Source organism: Manduca sexta, chromosome 26 (genome assembly GCF_014839805.1).
Source record: "Manduca sexta isolate Smith_Timp_Sample1 chromosome 26, JHU_Msex_v1.0, whole genome shotgun sequence".
Lineage (NCBI taxonomy): Eukaryota > Metazoa > Arthropoda > Insecta > Lepidoptera > Sphingidae > Manduca > Manduca sexta.
In genome coordinates, this window is record NC_051140.1 from 3,586,732 (window position 1) to 3,609,464 (window position 22,733).

The 22,733-nt window shown below is 34.9% G+C and overlaps 3 protein-coding genes across 4 annotated transcripts; 2 read left to right on the top strand and 1 right to left on the bottom strand.

Annotated features, from left to right (window-relative positions):
• Positions 1 to 318: 318 nt before the first annotated feature.
• Positions 319 to 2,887, top strand: LOC115450064. Its single transcript, XM_030178031.2, has 3 exons — positions 319 to 635; positions 1,083 to 1,266; positions 2,420 to 2,887. Exons 1-3 carry the CDS (start codon positions 569 to 571, stop codon positions 2,628 to 2,630), a joined length of 462 nt encoding a protein of 153 aa, XP_030033891.1. The 5' UTR covers positions 319 to 568; the 3' UTR covers positions 2,631 to 2,887.
• Positions 2,888 to 3,943: 1,056 nt separating this feature from the next.
• On the bottom strand, positions 3,944 to 14,269 carry LOC115450040 (ferritin subunit). The gene is made up of 5 exons (XM_037443719.1): positions 13,769 to 14,269; positions 5,654 to 5,796; positions 5,265 to 5,399; positions 4,918 to 5,052; positions 3,944 to 4,622 (listed from the first exon to the last, which is right to left on the bottom strand). Exons 1-5 carry the CDS (start codon positions 13,833 to 13,835, stop codon positions 4,467 to 4,469), a joined length of 636 nt encoding a protein of 211 aa, XP_037299616.1. The 5' UTR covers positions 13,836 to 14,269; the 3' UTR covers positions 3,944 to 4,466.
• Positions 14,270 to 14,626: 357 nt separating this feature from the next.
• Positions 14,627 to 22,125, top strand: LOC115455253 (ferritin, lower subunit). 2 transcript variants are annotated; one of them, XM_037443717.1, is made up of 6 exons: positions 14,627 to 14,879; positions 17,888 to 18,012; positions 19,339 to 19,350; positions 20,451 to 20,684; positions 21,059 to 21,243; positions 21,581 to 22,125. In XM_037443717.1, exons 2-6 carry the CDS (start codon positions 17,898 to 17,900, stop codon positions 21,743 to 21,745), a joined length of 711 nt encoding a protein of 236 aa, XP_037299614.1. In that variant the 5' UTR covers positions 14,627 to 14,879; positions 17,888 to 17,897; the 3' UTR covers positions 21,746 to 22,125. The 2 variants fall into 2 exon arrangements, with proteins under 2 accessions (XP_037299614.1, XP_037299615.1); XM_037443718.1 differs by lacking the exon at positions 19,339 to 19,350.
• Positions 22,126 to 22,733: the final 608 nt, after the last annotated feature.

Below are 22,733 nucleotides of genomic sequence, written 5' to 3' on the forward strand. Positions count from 1 at the left end.
TAGTTTTCTGTTACAATAGTCAGTGAGTGTCAAGAGGGGAGGCAGTCATAAATATACTGCTTCGATAGCGCAGTCGTGTTACGCACATTGCCACTATCGCGCTGAAGTGTTTCACCTCTGCCTATCCCTGAAAAGGTGAAATCATACGTGTATGTAAGAAGTTGTTCCAATCAAACTCAACTTTAAAAAACCAGTGAAGCAGTCATAGGAAAGCAATATCGCAATTTCGATTACTTATTTGGACGACATATTATTCCAGTTATTTTTGTTTGTTAAAAACCTAACTGATGAATCAATTTAAAAAAAAAAATATGTATTGGTCCAATCTGGAAGTGTATACTTTCAAATAAAAATCTAAGTCGGTTAATTGACTGAGTACTTCTGAGGAGTACTTATATGAATCTTTTTTATAGATACGGTCATTGCCTACGGGTCCATGGTCAGAATTTAAGTTTTTTTGACTAAAAAGTATATATCATATTGAATACTTATTCGTCCATATTTATCTTGTCGCTAAAAAAAAAGTGCACTAGATTATTATTCTGAGAATATCACACACAAATAAAAAATGGCGGACAAAGACATTTCTTGTGATCATATTTTAAGACCAAAACTGATTCTATCAATAAATGAAGGTAAGTAAGTAAAAATTATACAATAAGTAAAAGACCCTAAATAAATTGTTGGCATCCCATTTTACTTGATATACCTTCATAGATATACTTACGTAAAGTTAAAATTTTTAATTACCTACTATCCTTGTGCCTAATAAGCCATTTACACTCTTCAAAAACATTGGGCCCAAAACACAAATTTTATACCTACATGAGCCGAGAAGCTAACGGTCACTGCACGTAACAAGTACCTAACTGGCACACTCGCCAACACTATTCAACATAATATAGTCAGGGGGCCCTAATCCAGCTATGGGGTCGAATCCATCTTTTTGCAATTACGGACGTTTTAGTGAGAACAGCTTTGATAGCCGTATAGGTAACGTTAGAGCTGTCCTTCGATTAGAATGATTGTAAGAAATAATTGACGCTCTGGGTGCAATTAAAAGTTGTCGTTCTTATTTCCAGAAATATCAAAAGTTATAGGGCAGGATTACCGCATTCTACCTATATTCGAGAAAGGCCTATTCGAATACAACTGTAAGAAGCATTATTCTTTGGAGAACAATGAGTATTTGAAATGTCGCTGGAAGGAATATAAGAGGAATATTGAGAGCCGTGTATACTCGCCGTTCCAGTTTATTGATATAAGGTTTCTCAACTTTACCTATATATTGTGTAAACATCTGTAACCCAGTCTTACACAATCTTTTTTTATCGGGTCGCATCGTAAATTCATTAATGCACTTAAATATCTATAAACATAATTATTTATATTAAATATGTGTATGTTAGTAAAAAGTATTCATATTTAATGGAATCATTTTATTCTTATACGGTTATATCACACAGTTCAAGTGATCTTGGTTAAAGTTTATTTAGTTTTAGTGAAAAATAGTCAGGTGGACTATAATATCCCGCCTTGTGGAATGGGGGCGTTAGGAGAATTCCACCACGGTGTCCCCTGCCTGTCGTAAGAGGCGACTAATAGGGGCCACGAAGGGGGTCGTCGGCGGGCAGCAGGGGGCTTAGAAGCCCCCCCACATTTAGGAGACGGGTCGCAAGGCGGCACCGCGCAGGGGCGGCCGTGGACGAAGACTCGGACCTGCTGTCTCGGGAAGCCCGCAGTCGTCCCTTATGCGCCGAAGAGGGTCAACGCGGAGTTTTAGTTGGTAGGCCGTTGCGTAGGGACTTAGGTTAGGTTCATTGGTTAGGGACTCGGCTCGACCGCCGCCCGAGGGTCCCGGGCCGCTTCAATTGTCGGGTCGTAAGGCAACGGTTACCCCAACATAACCGCTCAGTCGCCCCCCGCGAAGAATGGGCGGTAGCAATAAGAGACTTTCACCGCGTAAAAAAAAGAAAAAAAAAAGGTGGACTATAATATAGAAAACCTCAATAGGAGATATGTGCAACCCCGGTGGCGCAAGCGCGTTGCAGCAGCCATAATTAATACTTAAATTGGCTTGTACCTACAATAAAAATAGTAAATAAATTAATAATAACAGTAACGTACCAGCCTATATCTATAATTGTAGATATGGTTTGGTATGTTACTGTTATTATTAATATATTATAATATATCAAGCTCAATTGAGAACTTGCATTCACATTTTACTATAGTGCAATCCCTATACCAACGCGTTGCGAACTTGGAAGTCCTTAGTTAAATTTCCAGAACCACAGGAGCATTTACTTATAATTATTCATTAGATCATATCACGTGTCTACTTTTTAATGGATTAACCTTTAAAGTATAGATAGTATCATGCCCATTCCCCGAATAACCACCATATCTTTACTTTCAGAGACTATCACTTCTACAATTGTCGCAACCGTCTTATACCGTCCCAGTCGCTGCATACAAAGGTAGTATTTGTACGCAAGTTGAGGCCTGGTCCAGGAGTGGACGCCATTGGACAGTTGCCTATACCTAACGAGCTCCACATGAAGAGAGGAGTAAAGAAAATTGCAAAGGAGTCAAAGGGTAGAAAAGATAATACCACAACGGAGAAGTAAATTGTGTGGTGGCGGATTTCAACAGCTCGAGCAATACGCGAAATATGGTTAAAATGTACCTTTCCCAAAAATTTATAAAGCCAAGAAGGCTATAGAACTTTAATATAGGATACAGTACTGCGATTTAATTGTTGAACGTGCGTACTATTAAAAACATAGCAAAGAATTTTATTTCTACAAGATTTAATTTATAATGTATTTTGTTTAAGTGTTTTTGTAGGAATATAGTTTAGAATTAAACGTTATTTTAAAAATAAGTTTTGTTTCTATTGGTAATTGCACATTTTTAAGGGTCTTTTGGTCTCTAGCAGGAACATTCTCCAAATAGTACTCTGATATTTAGATAAGTTCATAGGAAGAAGTGCTCATAATGATGCACAGTGGCAACCCGAAAGGACGCGAGGCTCCAAATGAAAGCAAAAAAAAAAAAAAATAAGCGAAGCCCCGGACCGAGCACGTTCCCTGTTTCAAAAATTTTGACGGTAAAATCGTAAAGGTCCTACAAGGCATCGCGCGAGTCCTCGGTCATCCGCCCGGTTGCTCGGTTCGCTTCCCCCTAAGGCCGTCTGTAATGAATCAATTCAGTTCAAAAATTTATTACAGAGGGTGTATCTAGACATGCGTCTATGCGTGGTATATGCATACTCCCATGAAAGACTGGCTAGTGCCGTGAAGAGCTTTCACCTGTTCTAATCCTGAATCCTTTCTCCTCATATTTCTTTTGGAATTAAGATTCTTTTTATGGCATGCCACAATCCCTAAATTGAACTTTACTTGGCCTTGATAATTCCAATATAACAAATGCCTGCCGGGGCAATTACTCTTGTACGCTTGGTCCCCGTACAGTATCAGTCAATACAATCCATCTTATTCCAGAGTTCAACAGAAAAAAAACACATGGTTTTCTTTGCAAGATTATTATAAATTTCTTAATTATCCGGTTTTCAGTAACTATACATAATTTTTATGTCAGTTTAGAATGCCTCTGACTCGTGACGCCGACTGGCGACTAGTCTATCCGCTACCGCATTGCGATTTGTGCTGAAGTGAAACAGGTATAACCCCTTACAATCACACGTGTATTGATTTCTTTCGCATGAAATGTATGCAAAAAGCTTTTGCGATTATTTATTTAAAAGCTATCTTTCATATAATTTTTAATACATTTTAATAAATGTACTATGAACAAAATATCTGACTTCAACAACTGTAAGTCAGAATCTTCATCTATGCACTAAAGACATAGACATGAGCATACTGGAAGTGTACCTACGTACAAGGTAGCAAGTAATAGGTAAGAAAGTAAAAACGAATGGTGATTGAAACTTTATTTATTACACGAAAAAATAAACAGCCATATTATTTTAATTACATATCATCATCTAGATATCGATGACCTGAAAATCAACAAAATAATAAAATATCTAAAATGCCATGCCGGCAATTTTTGACAACTTGGTCAAAAAGAGCCCTTCACTAATTGACTGCATAAACGCTATAGTGGAGTACACGTTTCTAGTACACTATCTCTTACATCTAATGTTTTGTACACATCTATTGAGTCTAATAATGGACTTATTCGTACACTTGTGATATCTTAATAATTTAGAATTGAAAAAAGGCTTATACTGACTTTAATAGATTTCGGTAGATCACCATCAATTTAGATAGCAATCATTTTAATTAACAACATTCCGAAATCGTGATCAAGTGATACCGCTAGAGCGTTGATTCACATAATAAGGTGTAATAGATGGAACATGATAACTTTGTTCTCTTTGTTATGAATATATTTATTTCACATGACAACGCGATGGGCTACAATGCGCGGACAATTTAGATATCCATGCCCATGAGCTTCTTGTCGAAGATGAACTCTCCGAGGGCGGAGTTGCGGTCGAGCATCTTCTTGAGCGTGGAGGCCTTGCCGGCCAGGTCGCGCTGGCCCTTGTACTGCTCCTCCAAGAACTCTCCGGTCAGGTAGTCCACCAGCTGCAGAGAATATATCAGGTTATACTCCATTTCTTATAAAAATTGGTATACTTTTACTCCCTTTTTCATAGACATTTTTTATCTAAGGATGGAGTAAAGCTGTGAGAACAAGTATGTTTCTCAGTGCTAACGGCATGGCAGCCCTCGCATAGATAAAAACCCCTAGATAAAAAAGTCTATGAATAAGGGGTTTAAAACATTTTTTAAGACGGGACAAAATTATTAGTTTTGTTTCCTCATTTCATAAAAGTATTAACATGAGACATGTATAATAAATATTGATAAAACTACTCACGTGGTAGTCGTTGAACTCAGGGTCGTCCTCGCAGGCCTTGATGACGGTGCGGATGCTCTTGGTGACGTCGCTCTCCATCTTCAGTGCGTGTTCCAACGCGTCCACGCCGCCTTCCCACTTGTTACGTTGAGGTGCCTATGGAACGACGATCCATTTTAGATCTACATTTAGCTTAACTTTTGTTTTAAGGGTTGGGAGGAATAAAAGTACAATAATTTTGCCATATGGCTTTGTGATTCAAGAAAATAGGTCAGTCAGAAACACCCAAAAACTGAAGCAACGTAAGAGTAGTGAAGTAGAGCAATAGAGATTTCAGTGATGTCAACAAAGTCAGCGTGTGTACTCACCCTAACTTGTATGAGCGAGGTGACGTCGTTAGTGAGCTCTCCTCTCATGAGCAGGTACTCGATCAGTTTCATCGCGTGCTCGCGCTCCTCGCCGGCTGCGTCGAAGAACAATTTCGCAAATCCTGGTCTATTTATCTATATAAAAAGAACATTTTGATTTATTCGCAACATTACTAAATAATTAATGAATCGAGTGAAATATTTCTTTACGCTATCATAAGCTTGAAGGTATACATCGGAAGAAACATCCGGCCAAGAATAATTATCATTTAACTAATTCTATTAGGTGAAACTGCTGTGATGTTTCACAGCAGTTTCACCTAATAGAATTAGTGGTGTGTGGAGTGTTGACCCTATAAAGCATAGGCAATGAAACGAGCGTTTCGCACCTTATCCTTTGAGAAGTGCGCGCCCATGGCGAGGTACTGGAGCGAGGCGCCGACCTCCATCTGGATCTGACGGCGCATGCTGTCGCGGCACGAGCGGTGCATGGTGATCCATTCCCGCTGGATGTTTACCGGGTTCACGTGACCTGCAATAAGGAAAAGGTTCATTCAATTATAATTACTGACTGGTTATTACGCCGGATATTTAGAGTTATTGTTTCGGTTGAAAATAGTTCCTAATTCCCGAGTAGTGATGGATATTTTAGAATAAATTTTACACATTGTTATAACTTATAAGTTAAACAGCAGTTAATATCAATATTAAATAGCGATTGAAGGTATCCCGACGAAAATCTAGACCCTAATTGGAAAATTTTCCATAAGGATTTTGAAAATACATGAAGTCGACCACCCTGCATTAGGCTAGCATAGTGGACTAAAGCCTCAAGTTCTATCAACAGAGGGGACCTGTATCCAGGTATGGAAATGTATAAAATACAACGCTCGTACTATTACTATGTGCATCAGTTATCGAGTAGTGAATAATTTTATTTATCGTACAACATGCTGTCAAGTTTAAGATGAGGTAAACATTAGCGCTTTTATGAAAGTCATCCGTCAGAACTATCATGAACTGAAAAAAAAATTGAATATATAGGTGTATTGGTCAAATTAAATCCGATTTATCAGTAGTGGAAATTCGCTCTCATACACAATATTTGACCAAAAATGCCACACATACTTTCTATGTATTATGATCAGTTTAATAATAATTAGTTTCCAAGGAAATACCGCGACTACCTCGGAAGTAATGTCAGAATTTGTTAAAGAAACTAGGAAGCAGCAATACTTTTGTTATCTGTGGCCTGTGTTATTATTGATTGACAATAGATGGGTAAAGTTCAGCCACAAGAGCGGTCGACAAGATGGCGGCCATCACGTCCATTGTTCCACTGACAAAGAAAACTATTGTTACTCATTTAAAGGTGTTTTTATTCTGACAATTTTATTTTAGAGTGTCTAACTAATTATGTGTAATCGATTTGTTAATTAAAATTTTCGTCTTCTATTTGTAAACGAGTTAATCCCGATAGTAATATGTGGTTGTTACCAGATGGCGTCGGCTCAGACCTTCAACGTTTATTTTTAATTTCGGCCATAACATGACAAACAAGACAGTACCTATCTAAAAGGAATGTATTTTTATCCGACTTAAAAAAAAAGGAAGAAGTTATTCAATTCGTCATTTTTTACTGATCAATCTAAACATGATTTGGGACTGCGAACTTTTTTAATCCTCGTCGTTCGTTTTTGTCCGTGTGTATTTTTTCCTCGAAGTTCAACGAAAACTTGCACAACAAAAGACGGATTTATATACTTTTAATCATTATATAATAATCTTAACAAATCATTGTTTAAATGCCTGTATTTTTCATTGCAAGTAGTTTTCACCGATATGATTCATAGTTACAAATTAATAAAATCTGACCATGAGACCATGTAAGGAGCATTAGGAAACCATCATATCAGAAATATACTATGATATTATGTAGCTGCAACTTCTCGATAAATTACCAGTTTAGAGATGGTGGCCAATATAATTATGGCAAAGGAATATGGCAATAAGAATAAACTATAGCAAATCTACCGTATTTGCGCTATTGGAGTGGTCTCTACGAGCAGTAGTGGATAAGTTTTAATTATAGTAGAGTAAAATAACATGAAAAGTACTAAGCAATACAATTAAACAATATTGATGCGAATACTAAATATAGTTTTTGCTACAGGGTTTTACTTTTAATCGATAGTTTTGGACAACAATATTATGGTTATCTGGCATGAACCTATTTTGAGTTATTTCAACAGGATGTGAGGGAAAGATTTCTGCTATGTCTGTGAATAAAAATCAATAACATGTATTCTTAGGTCAGTTGACGATAAAATATATAATGCTAAATCCATTATAGACCAGTTGTATGTTATTATTTCGCAAGGAGTAAGGAAACCTTATCTCGAGATAATCGTAATTTTGTAAATATAGTTTTTTAAGTAAAACTGAGATAGAGAAAACTCTTTGAAGGTTTTTCAAACAAGATACCCTTATGTACGTAAGTTCATTGGATAGGCATTTCTTTAAGCTATTTGACGACATAAAAATCTAGATTTATTTTTGAGATACCGCTTTTGAGCTTAGCACGGCGGTATAATAACATGACGAATCGCATGCATTAGACTTTCAAAACTTTGATCATGCATTGTGATTTGAGGAAGAATTGTTCACTGCGTAAATGTGGTACATGTGCTATAAGAAAAGATGGATGACGAATAATGAATAATAATATAGAACGATGCGTATGTTTGTTATCTCTATTAGGTACGTGAGGGCAATTAAACGATAAACATTGTCGGCATTAGGTCGCGTAATGGAATTTATCTTTGTTATGATTCATTATGATTTCGACGACCTCCATGGCGTAGGGCGATTAGCTGGGTGACGAACTTGAGGTCGCGGTTTCGATTTCCGTAACGTTATGTTTTATATTTGCACCATTTTCCGGACATGCAAGTTACAATAAATAATGCGGGGTCACGATATCGCGACTTCCACAATCCGAATCAGGGTCAAACTCAGTAATTAGTAAAAACAATAGTTTTACAAATACGAGACAATCATAAATCAATATGATCGACTACACAAATACAACCATATTCTTGCAGCAGTTAATTAAAGTTTTTCCTTAATACATTTTATAGTATGTCTAGAGATATTTTCTCACTCGGGAGTTCCCATTTCCTAGAGTACATTATTAAACTCCGTGACTATCCGGATCAAAACATACATATTTACAATATATTTACACCATCAATCAACTCTATCTAATTATGCAGAAAAAACAAGTTTCATTTATAATAGCATTTTACTATTCTTACCATGTCATTCCTAATTAACATCTGCGAAATTATGCGTTAATAACTTATTATAAATTGTCCATAAACATTAATGACGTATGGTTTACGCCCTCTTTGATTGCATTAGAAACTCATCATCGATCATATTGTGTCCTAGATTTTGTTTTCGACTTTACTAGAACCCTCTAGGCGGATTCCTTTATTGTTATTACGCACGTATTTACGTTTTACTTTGTTCTCTGTGGAATATTAGGTCGCAATTTCAATAAGAAAAAAACATGTGATATGCTGTCGACTGGCGACCCCTTGGCGTTAGCAAATAGCGTCTATAACAACTCTGAAGACGGGAAAGAAAAAAGGTAATATGTCGAACTACTAGGCTCCACTCACTCACTCTCATGTTAGAAAGCAACATTAGGCATTTATCATCATATCTATCGTGCGGAGGCTGTCATTCGCTGATAACACGCATCTAGATCGAGGCACGTATTGCTTATCTGACACAAACATCGTTAGCACGTCTCGCGTTGATCTGTTATTGACAGATGGCTGATGTTGAAACATAGTAACTAAATGGAAATATTTGTTTATCTCCAACCAAAGTGGACTCCGATATCTGATGTTTTAAATACACATAATCATTTACGTGAAGTATATACTCTAATGTTAATGAGAGCTAGCAAAATCCATGCCACTTCACAGTCAGAGGAATTTATACTTTTTTTGTAACCACATAATTAGATTAAATAGGGACTCCGACCAGTGAAAACACAGATACGGTCGTATATGATCTTTGGTCAGCCCACTTCACTCCAACTAACATTTGGTAAGGTTAAAATGATTTGCCTTTATTCTGCCACTATCCTGTGGGGATCACACAAACAAATGACGAACTCGCCACCTCTTTTTTTCCAGCAAGTTACAAACAATTTAAATATTATAAGCTCTGAAATGCATTTAAGCATAACTAAATATTATTGCATTATATAACAACACAAAGGTTTTAATATTCCTCATATTTTAAAGTCGTGTATTGTGGCACTGTAACACAATAATTTGAAATTATTTAAAACAGATTTGAAATCCTAATTATGTAATTAAGATTTATTATCTTAAATTTGCGTTTGCAATCCACCACTAATAAAATAAAATTTCTCCTCTTTGTTTTACTAATAACGGATAGGTATACACATATATTTTTATTACTAAAATACAATCAATCTCATCATAATATAAGTAATGACCGATATAATGCTAGTTTATTACCTATTAAAATTTAGTTAACCGTAACTAGCCTAGAACTAGAATATACTGATACTAATGAATAACGATTTAGAGGAACAATTCAGCAGAAATCAATACACATTTCTAGAATTAACTTAGACTTATAAATTTTTTCTTTGTTTTTGCGAAATTTCAGATTCTATTGCCTAGACGCCCTTGAATGACAAGAGTTCGATGCCCTTCTACATGAGATGATTATGTATACCGCTTATCTGATTATAAGGTATTTTGTCTATCCGTAAAAAATAAAATATGATCATTTTTATCTCTCTATTAAGCTAAAGAACATTAGGCACGTTTAAACCGTACTATCTTTTAGAATTTCCATATTTATTTGAGTCTGGTCAGTTTTTATTTTCGTATTAAGCGAAGGTTACATCGTAACATCTCGATCTGCGTAGGAATTTCGACAGTATGTATATCAATTCTGCCAACCACATGCTATATCAGTAGGCCTATCCATTCTATGAAGATCCATGCCGAACAGTGGGTCAGCATGTAATCGATCTCTCGATTCATTATTTGTATGGTATTCCGCGTCCACATGAGCTGCCAAGTCAATATGAAATAGAACTTAATATGTTCATTCGTTTTCATATAATCCAGGTATAATATCTTTTCATTAGAATTTCGCATGTTGTTCGAAAAAAACTAGCAGTAGGACGTCAAACTAAAGATCCGAAAGTTGCCGCAGGTAGTAGCTGCGCTAGCACATTTCATTATTTTGGTTTCAAAGCAAGTGATACAAAAACCTGTTTTATGATAATGATTTAGTAAACTGTGAAGTGTTGGCCTAGCGGTTGAAGCTTTCCTAGTATATTATATCGATGGAACTACCACATACTTTATTTTATATTTATAAATTATAGGGGCCACGTGTCTCAAATGCACTTTCTCAGAATTAGTGCCTTTGATAACACAGGTACTTCACACACGTCTGTATTCTATACATAGTATGAATATACAGTACCACTTTACTGGAAATGGGTTTTATTTTCGTATATGACATTAACAAAGATAAAGTGTAAATACGCCTCATCCCGATGTCGTGGACAGAGGTGTACTAGGCATCTAATACTACTCATGATTCCAAGAGATTATTTACTTATCGTAAAATGATAAATTGTCGAATGGACTGAACAAAAGGCCTATCAAGTATCAACTTACAAAACATTCACATCACCAACACATAGCCTGCCTTTATGCGAAGATTCAAAACAGGTTGGTATCGAAAATCAACCCGTTCTGCGATATAAATATATAGATCTACTGAAATAGCTGCACCAACTACATTTATCCGATAAACTGATTGAAGATACTTATATTCGAAGATTATTGTTCACAGAATCTTTTTTCGCTGTGAAACAAGCTTAGGAGAAAGTGCTAATATCAACCGCGATCGATTTTTGTCATATGAAAGTATAATAAAATAAACGAGCATATTTGTTAGCATATAATGGAACTGCTCTAAACAACAATGAAAAAAACAGTTGTACTTTTTTCTCTGTATCACGTACTGTAGTTTATATCTTGAACTGATTTTGAAAAGAGTAACACCAGAGTTTCTAGCCTGTTCTTCTCTTGTGAAAACTGCTTTCCGCACTGGTGGTAGAGTTAATATTGACGGAATCTAAATAATGTATAACATTTTACAGGTATAAATAAAATATATAATTTCATTTCATTTCAAAAAGAATCATACATTTTTGCACTGTACAATAACAAACAGTAATTTGCTTTTGCCAACATCTCGTTTGAAACAATGGCAAAGCCCTTTAAAAGGACATTGTAAACAAATTTGTCAACCGTTTAAGAAATTCGGCTCCAATTGCTACTTGTCTATATCACGGAACGTGCTACGGTCTCACTGGAAATTGGCATGGCCTGGCAGTTTGCTATGCCTTTATTATGGGAGTGATATTTCTGGAGACTTCTATCCTTCCTATTATCTGTTCCTTTCCCTAAAGCATACAGCACATCCAATGAGCTACATTTGTAATTTGTATTTAAATACTATATAGTTGCAAGTATCAACTCTTATTATATCCAATGTCCATATTATTGTATTGTTTAAGTACTGCACCTTAAATAGAAATAAATTATACGATAAAAGAGGGAATTACTTCGATCGCATGAATAATTTCGCGAGTTTATCGCAAAGGTCAAGTAAAAGACAATATTATTATTTTAATTTATGTAGATAATGTATATTGTTACGTATGTTTTACAAGGTTTTATTTAACTTCACTTGTATGTCCTGGAATTTTGCAGTAAATATTGCTACATTGTGAAGTTTTTGTTGAAACGCGGAAACCCCCTCAACTGCTGGGGCCTTATTCTCTATCCCGCACGTTATTTTGACAGTGCGTAACAAGCACGTAACACAACACATCATGTTTAAGACTATAGAAATTTGGCTTACAGAATACCATTCCACGCACATTTCTAGAAGATAACATGACACAGCCGCGTTACGCGTTTACACTACCATACAGAATAAGGGCCCTGGTCAGTACTCAGAGCTCTAATTTACGCACTATTGTATAGTCGTATATAATAGTTTTTATGTTGTGTATACAGTCTGCACAAGCCGAGACGTGAATGTCAAGTATAATATGGGCAGTAAAGTGCCGATAGCTATACATCAATAACAAGAAAAACATTACATGAGGGGTAAAAGACATTTTACTTTGTTATTTAAAAATATATATTTTTGCATCTGGCGCACGCTCGAAAATATTTGTTGAAAACCTTATGTCGAGATAATCGAAGTTTTGTAAGTATAGTTTTATGTGTAAAACAGAGATAGGGTTTTATAAGGTTTTTTTTAACAAGTTCTAAACAAAATACCGTTATTTAGGTAAGTTCATTGGATGGGTATTTCTTTAAGTTATCTAACGACATAAAAATCAAGATATTGATATATTTTTTTAAATAAGTACCACTTTTGCGCTTATCACGGCAGAATAGTGGTGCTCAGCTGAAAATCAGGGTTGTTTAACAGCGCATATTGAGCTAGGTATCTACGTACAATCAACAAACTAATTTGAGCTTTACTCAAGCCATACGTAATTACTAAATGCTTTATTTAGATTCCGTCCTCCCGTCGTCAATAATAAACTCTACCACCAAATTCGGAAAGCCTCACCAGAGAAGAACGGACAAGAAACTGCTGCTTGCTTTTTTGGTGATTAACAGAATGTTGTATCATTAAAACACAGAATTTTTTACCTTATAATTATACCTTTGGCAATACCAAAACAGAGTAAACATTCATCGAATTTGATACACATCAGTCGCAAATACATGAAAATAAAATAAACATACTCAATGTTATGGGCAGCTATTTTATATTACAAATATAATATAAATGGAAGTGTACTTATTTAGCTAATGGAGATAAATGTTTGGAGAGTAGACCGGTAAATCATTTCTGGAGACGTAGCTGAACCGAGTACAGAAGGGGTAACTTTTCTTAATCTTAAATTGAATCGGTAGATAATACATATAATATGACATGCCCATTAAGCATCATTCATTATATAAATAATAAATATTCGAATAATTACCGTCGTAAAAACTAGTTTTTAATTACCCCCATATTTTTATTTGGCTAGATGGCTGCGCATTGATGGTGCAAGTACAGAATGCTACGCTAGGAGTCGCTAGTGACGAGTAAAAAAATAATACGTACCAATGGAATATCAAAATAAGTAGGTAAATCATATTTAGGATCAAATACCCACATACAAATGTAAAATTATCTAATTGTTATGAATAAAATTGCGATATGTCTACTAAAATAAAACAAAAGAATGTTAAAAGCAATGGATAATATTATAATTGGTGTTGACAAAAATATAACCTATTAATATTCACTATGACTGCGCAAAAAGTTGAAAAACGAACAAAGAAAAAACTTACATTGTGTTGCGATAGCAGGAGCCAAAACAGCCAGCAGACCAGCAACGTATAACAGGATAGCCTTCATTTTCTACTAATTAAAATCACAGATACTTTGACGACTTCAAAAGGTTATTTATACAGCAGTACTCTTGTAAGTCAGGCCTTTACACACACTGGTGCAGAAGGCGACTTATCAAACCAACAAATATGAAATAAAACGATCTATTCGCTTCGATGGCTCTGATTATAGGAAAATATTGTACTGCGCAGCGATAACAAAAGCATCTCGTGTTGACAACTAGGCTTCACGGAATGACATGAGTGAGACTCTGAGCGGTGAGTGAGCGGGAAGGAAAATAGTCCCGAACATTGCGCAACAAAGAATCAGTGTTTAGGTTTTGTGTTTCAAGTAAATTTATGGAGTTTTTACGGTTCGTATAGGCGACTTTTTTATTTTAACGCTTTAATTAGGATTTAAAGTGTTTAATACAGCGATAGTCCCTATTACTGAGTCGCAAAACTAAAGAAATAGTAGAGAAAAGAGCTTAAATCTGAGGCTCTTGGTACACAAAACCTCAACATTAGTAAAGGAACACCGCGACGTCATAACAAAGTACAAAGTAGATGGCCTACAAGGGCAGCGGGGAGCAGGGTAAAAATAATACCAGCTTTTATAATTACCTCGTTTTTGAGGTAGGGTAATAGGCAAATGACAAAATTTTTATAGAGTTAATTTTACGATAACTTAACTTTCCTAAAGTCAATATGAAAACGAAGCAATATAATTTTAATTCATAAATTTGTATGATAAACAAATGTGCAAAGAAACGCTGCAATTTTTTTTGTTGGTTAATTCTATTTCGTTAACCGGTATCCCCAACACAAATGCGACGAGCTTCATGTGACAGATGACGAAGAACTTTATATCAATCTCTACACCCTGCTACACAGCCAAGTGTTCTGCGAAATAAACATTTATAATTGCGTTTCGTGATCGTCTCATTGCACGGCTGTTTTTATCTCCGCCGAGTCTCTTTGTTGAAAGTCGCCTTCTGCGCCAGTGTGTGTAAAGGCTGCACTTTCGACGGGACGTTATTTTATCTGCTATTATAATTATCCGCATCATTCGGTGAGTGATTTTGTATTCGACTATTATAGTTCCTTTGTGCAATGGCGATATTGATTATTCATTAATTTAAATAGTTTATTTTTTTAAGCACTATTTAGACTGTTAAAAGTGGTTGCATGTCATGTTGTTTCTCAAAGAAATCACGTTTTCCTGTTTACAATTAATTGAATTAAATTAATCTACGCGCGATCTAAATAGTAATTTCGTGACGGACTAAATTACTTCATTCCTTCGTCAAATAGCAGACGAAATAAGTATGTTGTTTTTTGATGAACGAATTGTTTTTGTAAATTATTAGACATTTTAGGAATGGTTAATTTAGTGATTAAGCTAAAATTGGAATTTATTTGCCTACCCACGTATATTTATTTAAATTGGTTTTAATATGATATTTGTAATACAACATTCCCATTTCCACATTTTATCTTTATTTGACTTCCACAATTGTTTTTGTCCAACTAACTGTAAGAATTAAGTAAAAGACAATATTTTGTTTATAATTTCAATTTTTTATATTTTGTAACTGAAGTTTTAGGGTATGTTTTTTTCCAAAATGGCCTTGAAAAAGGGTTTTGGACTCTGAAAATACATGCTATATATTTGTGTTATAAAAGATGTGTATGCAGTCTTTTTATTTTAAGTGTCACATTCTGAAATCAAATCAATTTTAACAAAGGCTTTAACAGGCACAACATATTTAAAAAAAAAATCCTGCCTAAAGATAAGTAAGAAAAAAGTCTTAAAGATAGATTCTTACAAATAAGGTTTTATATTGATTATCCTTGATACACTATCTAAAATTTTATACTTAACAATAAATAGGAACCTACTACATATATAAATTTAAAATTAATGACCAACTTTGTAAAATGTTACAGTAACAACATAAACATTCAGTCACTTATCTCAATGGCCATAAGCTATATTCACAAATCTATTTATACTAATCTATACTATTATATAAAGCTGAAGAGTTTGTTTGTTTGTTTGTACACGCTAATCTCAGGAACTACCGGTCCAAACTGAAAAATTCTTTTTGCGTTGGATAGCCCTTTGTTCGTGGAGTGCTATAGGCTATATATCATCACGCTACACCCAATAGGAGCGGAGCAGTAATGGCTAATCTCAGGCACTACTGGTCCAAACTAAAAAAATCTGCGTTGGATAGCCCTTTGTTCGTGGAGTGCTATAGGCTATATATCATCACGCTATACCCAAAAGGAGCGGAGCAGTAATGGCTAATCTCAGGCACTACCGGAACAAACTGAAAAATTCTTTTTGCGTTGGATAGCCCTTTGTTCGTGGAGTGCTATAGGCTATATATCATCACGCTATACCCAATAGGAGCGGAGCAGTAATGGCTAATCTCTGGAACTACCGGTTCGAACTGAAAAATTATTTTTGTGTTGAATAGCCCTTTGTTTTTGGAGTGCTCTAAATTATATATCATCACGCTATGACCAATAGGAGCGGAGCAGTAATGGCTTATCTCAGGAACTACCAGTTTGAAGTGAAAAAAACGTTTTGTGTTGGATAGCCCTTTATTTGTGGAGTGCTATAAGCTATATGTCATCACGCTATGACCAATAGGAGCGGAGCAGTAATGAAACATGTTGCAAACACGGGGACAATTTATTAGTTTTGAGAGCTTCTGTTGCGTGCGCTGCGTAAACGGTTAAAGTTATGAAACAATGATGTATGACGGGATTGTTCCTCTTAAAAAGTTCTAAAAAATATATTATAAAACATAGTCCCCCGCTGCATCTGTCTGCCTGAACGTGTTAAACTCAAAAACTACCCAACGTATTAAGATGAAATTTGGTATGGAGTCAGTTTAAGACCCTGAGAAGAACATAGGCTCACGGGAAACCACTACTTTTATATCGGAAAACTTTACCCTGAAAAACTTTATAACGCGGGCGGAGCCGCGGGCAAAAGCTAGTATATATATAAAGCTGAAGAGTTTGTTTGTTTGGACACAATAATCTAAGGAATTACTAAAGCAGCTTTGAATTTTTTTTCACTAATAAGAGGCTACATTTCTCTGGTGTGCTATATGCTACTTTTTATTCCAGAAAACCTTTTGCATAATACAACTGGAGGCCAAATATAATAAAATAATCATAGCTAATAAAATAAATCTGTATAAGTATGCCTAATTGTTCAAATTGTTATCAAAATCAATGTGATATGTAGATTAAAGCAATACAAATAGTATTACAATATTTAATACATGTCATGATAGTGGTATCAACATTAATCAATATAAAAATTCATCCATGTCAATCAATGATAAAAATAATAAGGACTTATAAAATATATCACAAGTTAACAAAAACTTGCATTTTACTAGATAGCTTAAAAGTAAGCTAGCATGTTCCTGATGCAACACACTTGAGTTGTCTATGATATTGTTTATGGGCTGTTTATATGAATTATCACAAAATTATTTTACCCATCTATTGCCTCTAATCATTAAACTAGTTTACGCCCATGCCTTGTGAAATGTGGAGTTGGTTATCTCCACTAATATTCACTGTTACATTTAAAACATATCAAATTCTATGCCAAAAAATTAATAGTAAAGAATTTCAATGTTGTATTATGAATGTAAAGTCATTGTACACAACTGGGATAAGAGGGAAATGGATGATATCTATACCTATCGATTTTATCTTTAGAAAGAGTACTATGCTAGAAATGTAATGTATTTTCATTCTGAATAGGTAAATTTTTTTACCCCCAAATTTCCTCATGAAGTTAAAATCCCTCCAAGTGCGGGGGCAAACCCTCAATGTGGCAAGATTGTATGGCTCGTACATTCCTTAGGGTTGTTAGGAAATTGGTTTACTTACAAATTCAACTGGCATTTTTTGGGTACTTATTTACTTATGTAAATTTTTATTTGAAAAAACAACAACAAACAATAAACATATTTCTTATTTTTTGTTTTTATGATAACCTGATTGTATTTATTTGATAATGAAACAATATCATCGTATTTTTAGTTTCAGAAAAATGAACCCAATCACTTTCTTCGTTGCATGCCTGTTGGCCCTCTGCGGCGCCGTCGCGGCCGACACTTGCTACCAGGACGTGTCGCTCGACTGCTCGCAAGTCTCCAACAGCCTAAGTAAGATATTTTTTACATTACAAACAATTTTCTAATTACACTAGCTGATTCTTCGGACTAATTTAATTGCTGATTATTTCTTATATTACATACAAAGTGAAATTTATTTTATTGTATCTTAGCTTAGAGAGTTCAGTGTTAAGATCATAACGCCATTATCACATTGTATAAAAGTTTTGACGGTTCCACAACAATGAATAATGTCTCATTTGTGTGCTGTCTTTGTGGCTTCTTTGTTATATGTGACAACACATATCAAGTCTGGAATTGTAGCAACATATGCTACAAAGTAAGGCAAATACAAAAACAAAAGTAATCTATAATCATGTCTTCAACATTATCTTATTTTTATCATTCATTCTATGAAGGGACAGAAAATTTTAAACTTTGGCCAAGGTCAGCTACTTCTACCTGCTCTTATGCACATGTCTATCTTAGAAGTTAGATGTGATGGTTTTGAAATATCGATTACATCTACTTGACCTAGTTAGCTCTAGTAGAACAAAAAATGTTTATTGGCATAAAATGTCATAATAAACAATATCTGTTTATTACTTCTGTATGAATGATTATAATATTAATGTAAAGTTACGGTTGCATTACATTGTGACATATATATGGTTGTAATGCGTAAGGCCTACGTAATATTATGTGATTATCGGCCGTTTTCAATAAACGATCCAAATCTCAATCTTTAATCCGATTCCGAGAATGAACCAATCAAAATAACTCATTTGTGAGTATGTAAAAACACTTTGTTTTGATTGGTCCATTTTTGAGATAAAATGGCGATATACTCGTATCGTGCTGGGAACAAAAACACTTACAAAAACTTGCAAACTGTTTCTCCAGAATAATCTTCTTATACTTGTATTTGATATTCATCCGCTTCTTTATTAATTTATTACCAATATATAAATCTTAATCCATTGGTAAACCTTACATTTTCCTTGTAGTAAATTATCCTTTTCACATTGAAAGTAACTAGATATAGAGCATGATTTTTCTCATTTGTTTACACAGTGTTTATTCAGTATTCCTTCAGAATAGTGAGATGGTAGCAAGTTATTATTTTAAGTACTTATATGGGAATAAAATCTAAATCCCATTAAAGTATTAAAGGCCAAAGTTTTAAATATTTACACATATAGTATGTATTATGTATGCACTTATTTGGTTTACTACAGTCATAATATAAAGCTATTATAATTATATTTATCTATATATATGTATATGTGTATAGTCTAGTAGTTTCTCCATCGCGTATAATTTGTATGTATGTATATATTTTAAATAAGGAAATATATTTTGTCTTATCTTTTCCAGTGGGAAAACGATGTAAGTAGAGAACATCTAGATTTAAAATTCTGGTTTCTGGGTTCATTTGTTTCGTTTACTCCAATCAAATCATAATTCTTGTATACAAAGGTGCCGGGCGAGTCACTAGTAATATTAAAGTAATAAATATACCCTATATATTATTCTATAAATAAATCAATTGCGTGTTTCTTGTTCATATTGAAATTATTGAATCAATAGATAAGGAATTGCATGTGACATGGGAAAAATAATTTTCATATTAAATCATTGTCCAGAAAGTTCACAATCATCTTGCTGTATAATTTTGAAAATTATTATTTATAATAAAATATATCAGCATGCTTAATACAGGATAGGTATGCAACAATGTTATGTATTTTTTTTATTTTTTAATAATGCAGAAGGTTCAAGGTACAAATCACTAATACACTATATTGTTCTTTCAGTAGTGTATGTTTTGTAAAACCTCTTTAATTAAGTATATCTCTAAAAGCACACAGCAATGAGATTTTAATTTATTTCAAGTTCTGAATTTTTTATAATTTTGATCTCATTTCTCTTGATACTTTTGAATTGACTTCCTGGTATAATCCTATTAAAATTTTCGAAGATTTCCTTTTTTGTTTTACGGTGATTTCATAAACAATTTGAGTGAAAGATAGTATTTTGTATTGAAATGTTTTTTCTATCACAAATCTACTTAATTATTTATTTTTAATTCGTCGAGCGTCGATTGTATGTCACCAGCAGATATCAAACCGGTCTTTGTCTAAATGCTGTGTGTGTTTTGAACACATATACTTAATACGAATATTTTACATAAAAACAAAACAGGTATGTGGTTTATAGATATATAGAATAGTGAATACATATACACATGAAGTTTACACTTTGACTGCTTATAATATTATTGTAGAGCCTTGCATTATAGAAGGGACATATACATATATGTGGTTGTGTTAGTTTTCATATTTCAAGCATTCTGATACTGCAAGGGTTAAACCATATTATAATACATTTATGACATATGGGTAAAATGCCATTACTTGTGATTGTTGGCAACACAGTTACTGTTATGGTAGTTATCTCCGGTTGGCAACACTAGTGTGATCTTACAGCCCTGCCGAACTGTAACGCGGTGTACGCTGAGTACGGGCACCACGGGAACGTCGCCAAGGAGATGCAGGCGTACGCCGCCCTGCACCTGGAGAGGTCTTACGAGTACCTGCTGTCTTCTTCATACTTCAACAACTACCAGACGAACCGAGCCGGGTTCAGCAAGCTGTTCAGGAAGCTCTCGGACGACGCGTGGGAGAAGACCATTGACCTCATCAAGCACATCACTATGAGAGGTTGGTGAATTTTACATTCATAAAATATTTTAAAATCTGTGGCAGTACAAGTAGTGCAGACACCGCCATCTCGTCAACTTTACCGGAACTGCAAGATGATAGTAGTGATAACGCACAACAATTACGCTAGATGGCGATAGGTGATTCTGAACTGCGATAGCAGAATTTTCGCGATGCGCAACATACATACCACTTCCGATTAGAAACCGTCGGAGGGGCCGCGGCCGGTCAGAGGCAACATCAGCCTGACTGGAAATCTTCTCTTCTATAGAGGAACGCAAAACCATCTGTTCCTCTACAGTGGCGTCGTATCTACGCCGTTAAAAATCCTTAAATAAGTTAGCATGGTTGATAACGGTGTCGTTATTTGTAAGGTGACGAGATGAACTTCGCTCAACGTAGCACCCAGAAGTCGGTGGACCGCAAGAACTACACTGTGGAGCTGCACGAGTTGGAGTCATTAGCAAAGGCGCTCGACACACAGAAGGAGCTCGCCGAGCGCGCCTTCTTCATCCACCGCGAGGCCACCAGGAACAGCCAGCACCTGCACGATCCTGAGGTTTGTTCAATATTCAAACATTTGCACAAGAAAAATTTCATATAATAATATGAGTAGGATAAATAGGGTTATTTTTTTTTATTCGGACACGGCAAAATAATCCTATTGCACCGGATGGTAAGTGGACTAGTATCTGGTTTGACCGGATATACACAGATTGATCCCAAAACTCGACACACTTAAGGGTTACTGTGACGGGTTTTATATCTTCTGTACGGTGTTCGCTAGCTGGGCGGATCAAAATTCTCCATCAGCAGTAGAAGACATATTAGCTTATTGGTCCCCTACAAACCTTTTAAACTTGTATAGAACAGTTACTGAAACCTTATAATTGCAGGTTGCCCAATACCTGGAGGAGGAGTTCATCGAAGACCACGCCAAGACCATCCGCAACCTGGCCGGTCACACCACCGACCTCAAGCGGTTCGTTTCGGGCGACAATGGCCAGGACCTGTCCCTCGCCCTGTACGTTTTCGACGAGTACCTACAGAAGACCGTTTAAACAACAGGGTGCTCCATTATAGTACACACTATCTATCATTTTAGTGTTATGTTTAAATAAAGGCTGTAAAATCTAAAGGCCGTTTATAAGTTAAAATCATAAATACTCTGTGTGCTATTATTGTAGCTTGTATAAATGGAAACAAGCTTTACAGTAAGATCTTGTAATGGCAACATTATTTGCTGATTTAAATATAGTAGAAAGCATCTACCTATCATTAGCATTTTGTTTTATATGGTAACATTGTTTATATATGTACAAACTACAGGCTGTTAAATTGTGATTCGTTAGGCCCGTTTAAGTATATAAAATGTTTAAGTACGTAGTAATGTTACTGGTAGAATATGTTCAATTATTTTCAAATAAATGATTCAAATCCATGTGTTTTTTCATTGTATTATTTTTTTAAATGTTGCAGTAAAATAAGAGTAATGCAAACCCTATGAGTAGCTTTTGTCCGCGGCTGCCATTTTCTATTATTACGGAAAATATTGGGTTCGTTCTCAGGTCAAACAGTACTTTCTAACTTCACAAACTACAGAGTTGATAAATGTGAAGATATCTTAAATAATAAGATCTCGACAAATATTCATCTTGGCGTTTACAAAACTTCAACTATAAACATTTTAAACTATTAAAATGTATTTAATGACTTGATATGTTTTTAAAATTCATTAACATTACATAGGTGTTTTAATTTGTTTTAGTTTTACATTTATTTCATTAATTATTTATGATAAATAAATTAAATTTAAGTTTTCATATTACTATTTCATTAGGTACTATTTATGGAAATCGCCTTTTCGGCGTATGCCTTCCCCATTGTCTGTTTCTTTCCAGTCACATCCAGTGTGACCACATCAAATAAGTATATCTCCCCAATAAAGTTTTGGCCTGCCTTTTTCCGTTTAGCATTACGGCGCGGGGTATCGGTCCAGTGACTTTCTTTGTCAATCTATCATTATCCATTCTACATAAATGACTTGCA

Excerpts from the sequence above, each read along its gene's own strand:
- LOC115455253 (XM_037443717.1), top strand. The coding sequence starts at position 17,898 with ATGAACCCAATCACTTTCTTCGTTGCATGCCTGTTGGCCCTCTGCGGC. Across the intron at positions 20,685-21,058 it reads CAAGCACATCACTATGAGAG|GTGACGAGATGAACTTCGCT; the intron begins GTTGGTGAATTT and ends GTTATTTGTAAG. Across the intron at positions 21,244-21,580 it reads AGCACCTGCACGATCCTGAG|GTTGCCCAATACCTGGAGGA; the intron begins GTTTGTTCAATA and ends TTATAATTGCAG.
- LOC115450064 (XM_030178031.2), top strand. The coding sequence starts at position 569 with ATGGCGGACAAAGACATTTCTTGTGATCATATTTTAAGACCAAAACTG. Across the intron at positions 636-1,082 it reads GATTCTATCAATAAATGAAG|AAATATCAAAAGTTATAGGG; the intron begins GTAAGTAAGTAA and ends TCTTATTTCCAG. Across the intron at positions 1,267-2,419 it reads TTCCAGTTTATTGATATAAG|AGACTATCACTTCTACAATT; the intron begins GTTTCTCAACTT and ends CTTTACTTTCAG.
- LOC115450040 (XM_037443719.1), bottom strand. The coding sequence starts at position 13,835 with ATGAAGGCTATCCTGTTATACGTTGCTGGTCTGCTGGCTGTTTTGGCT. Across the intron at positions 5,797-13,768 it reads TCCTGCTATCGCAACACAAT|GTCACGTGAACCCGGTAAAC; the intron begins GTAAGTTTTTTC and ends TCCTTATTGCAG. Across the intron at positions 5,053-5,264 it reads CCTCGCTCATACAAGTTAGG|GCACCTCAACGTAACAAGTG; the intron begins GTGAGTACACAC and ends GTCGTTCCATAG.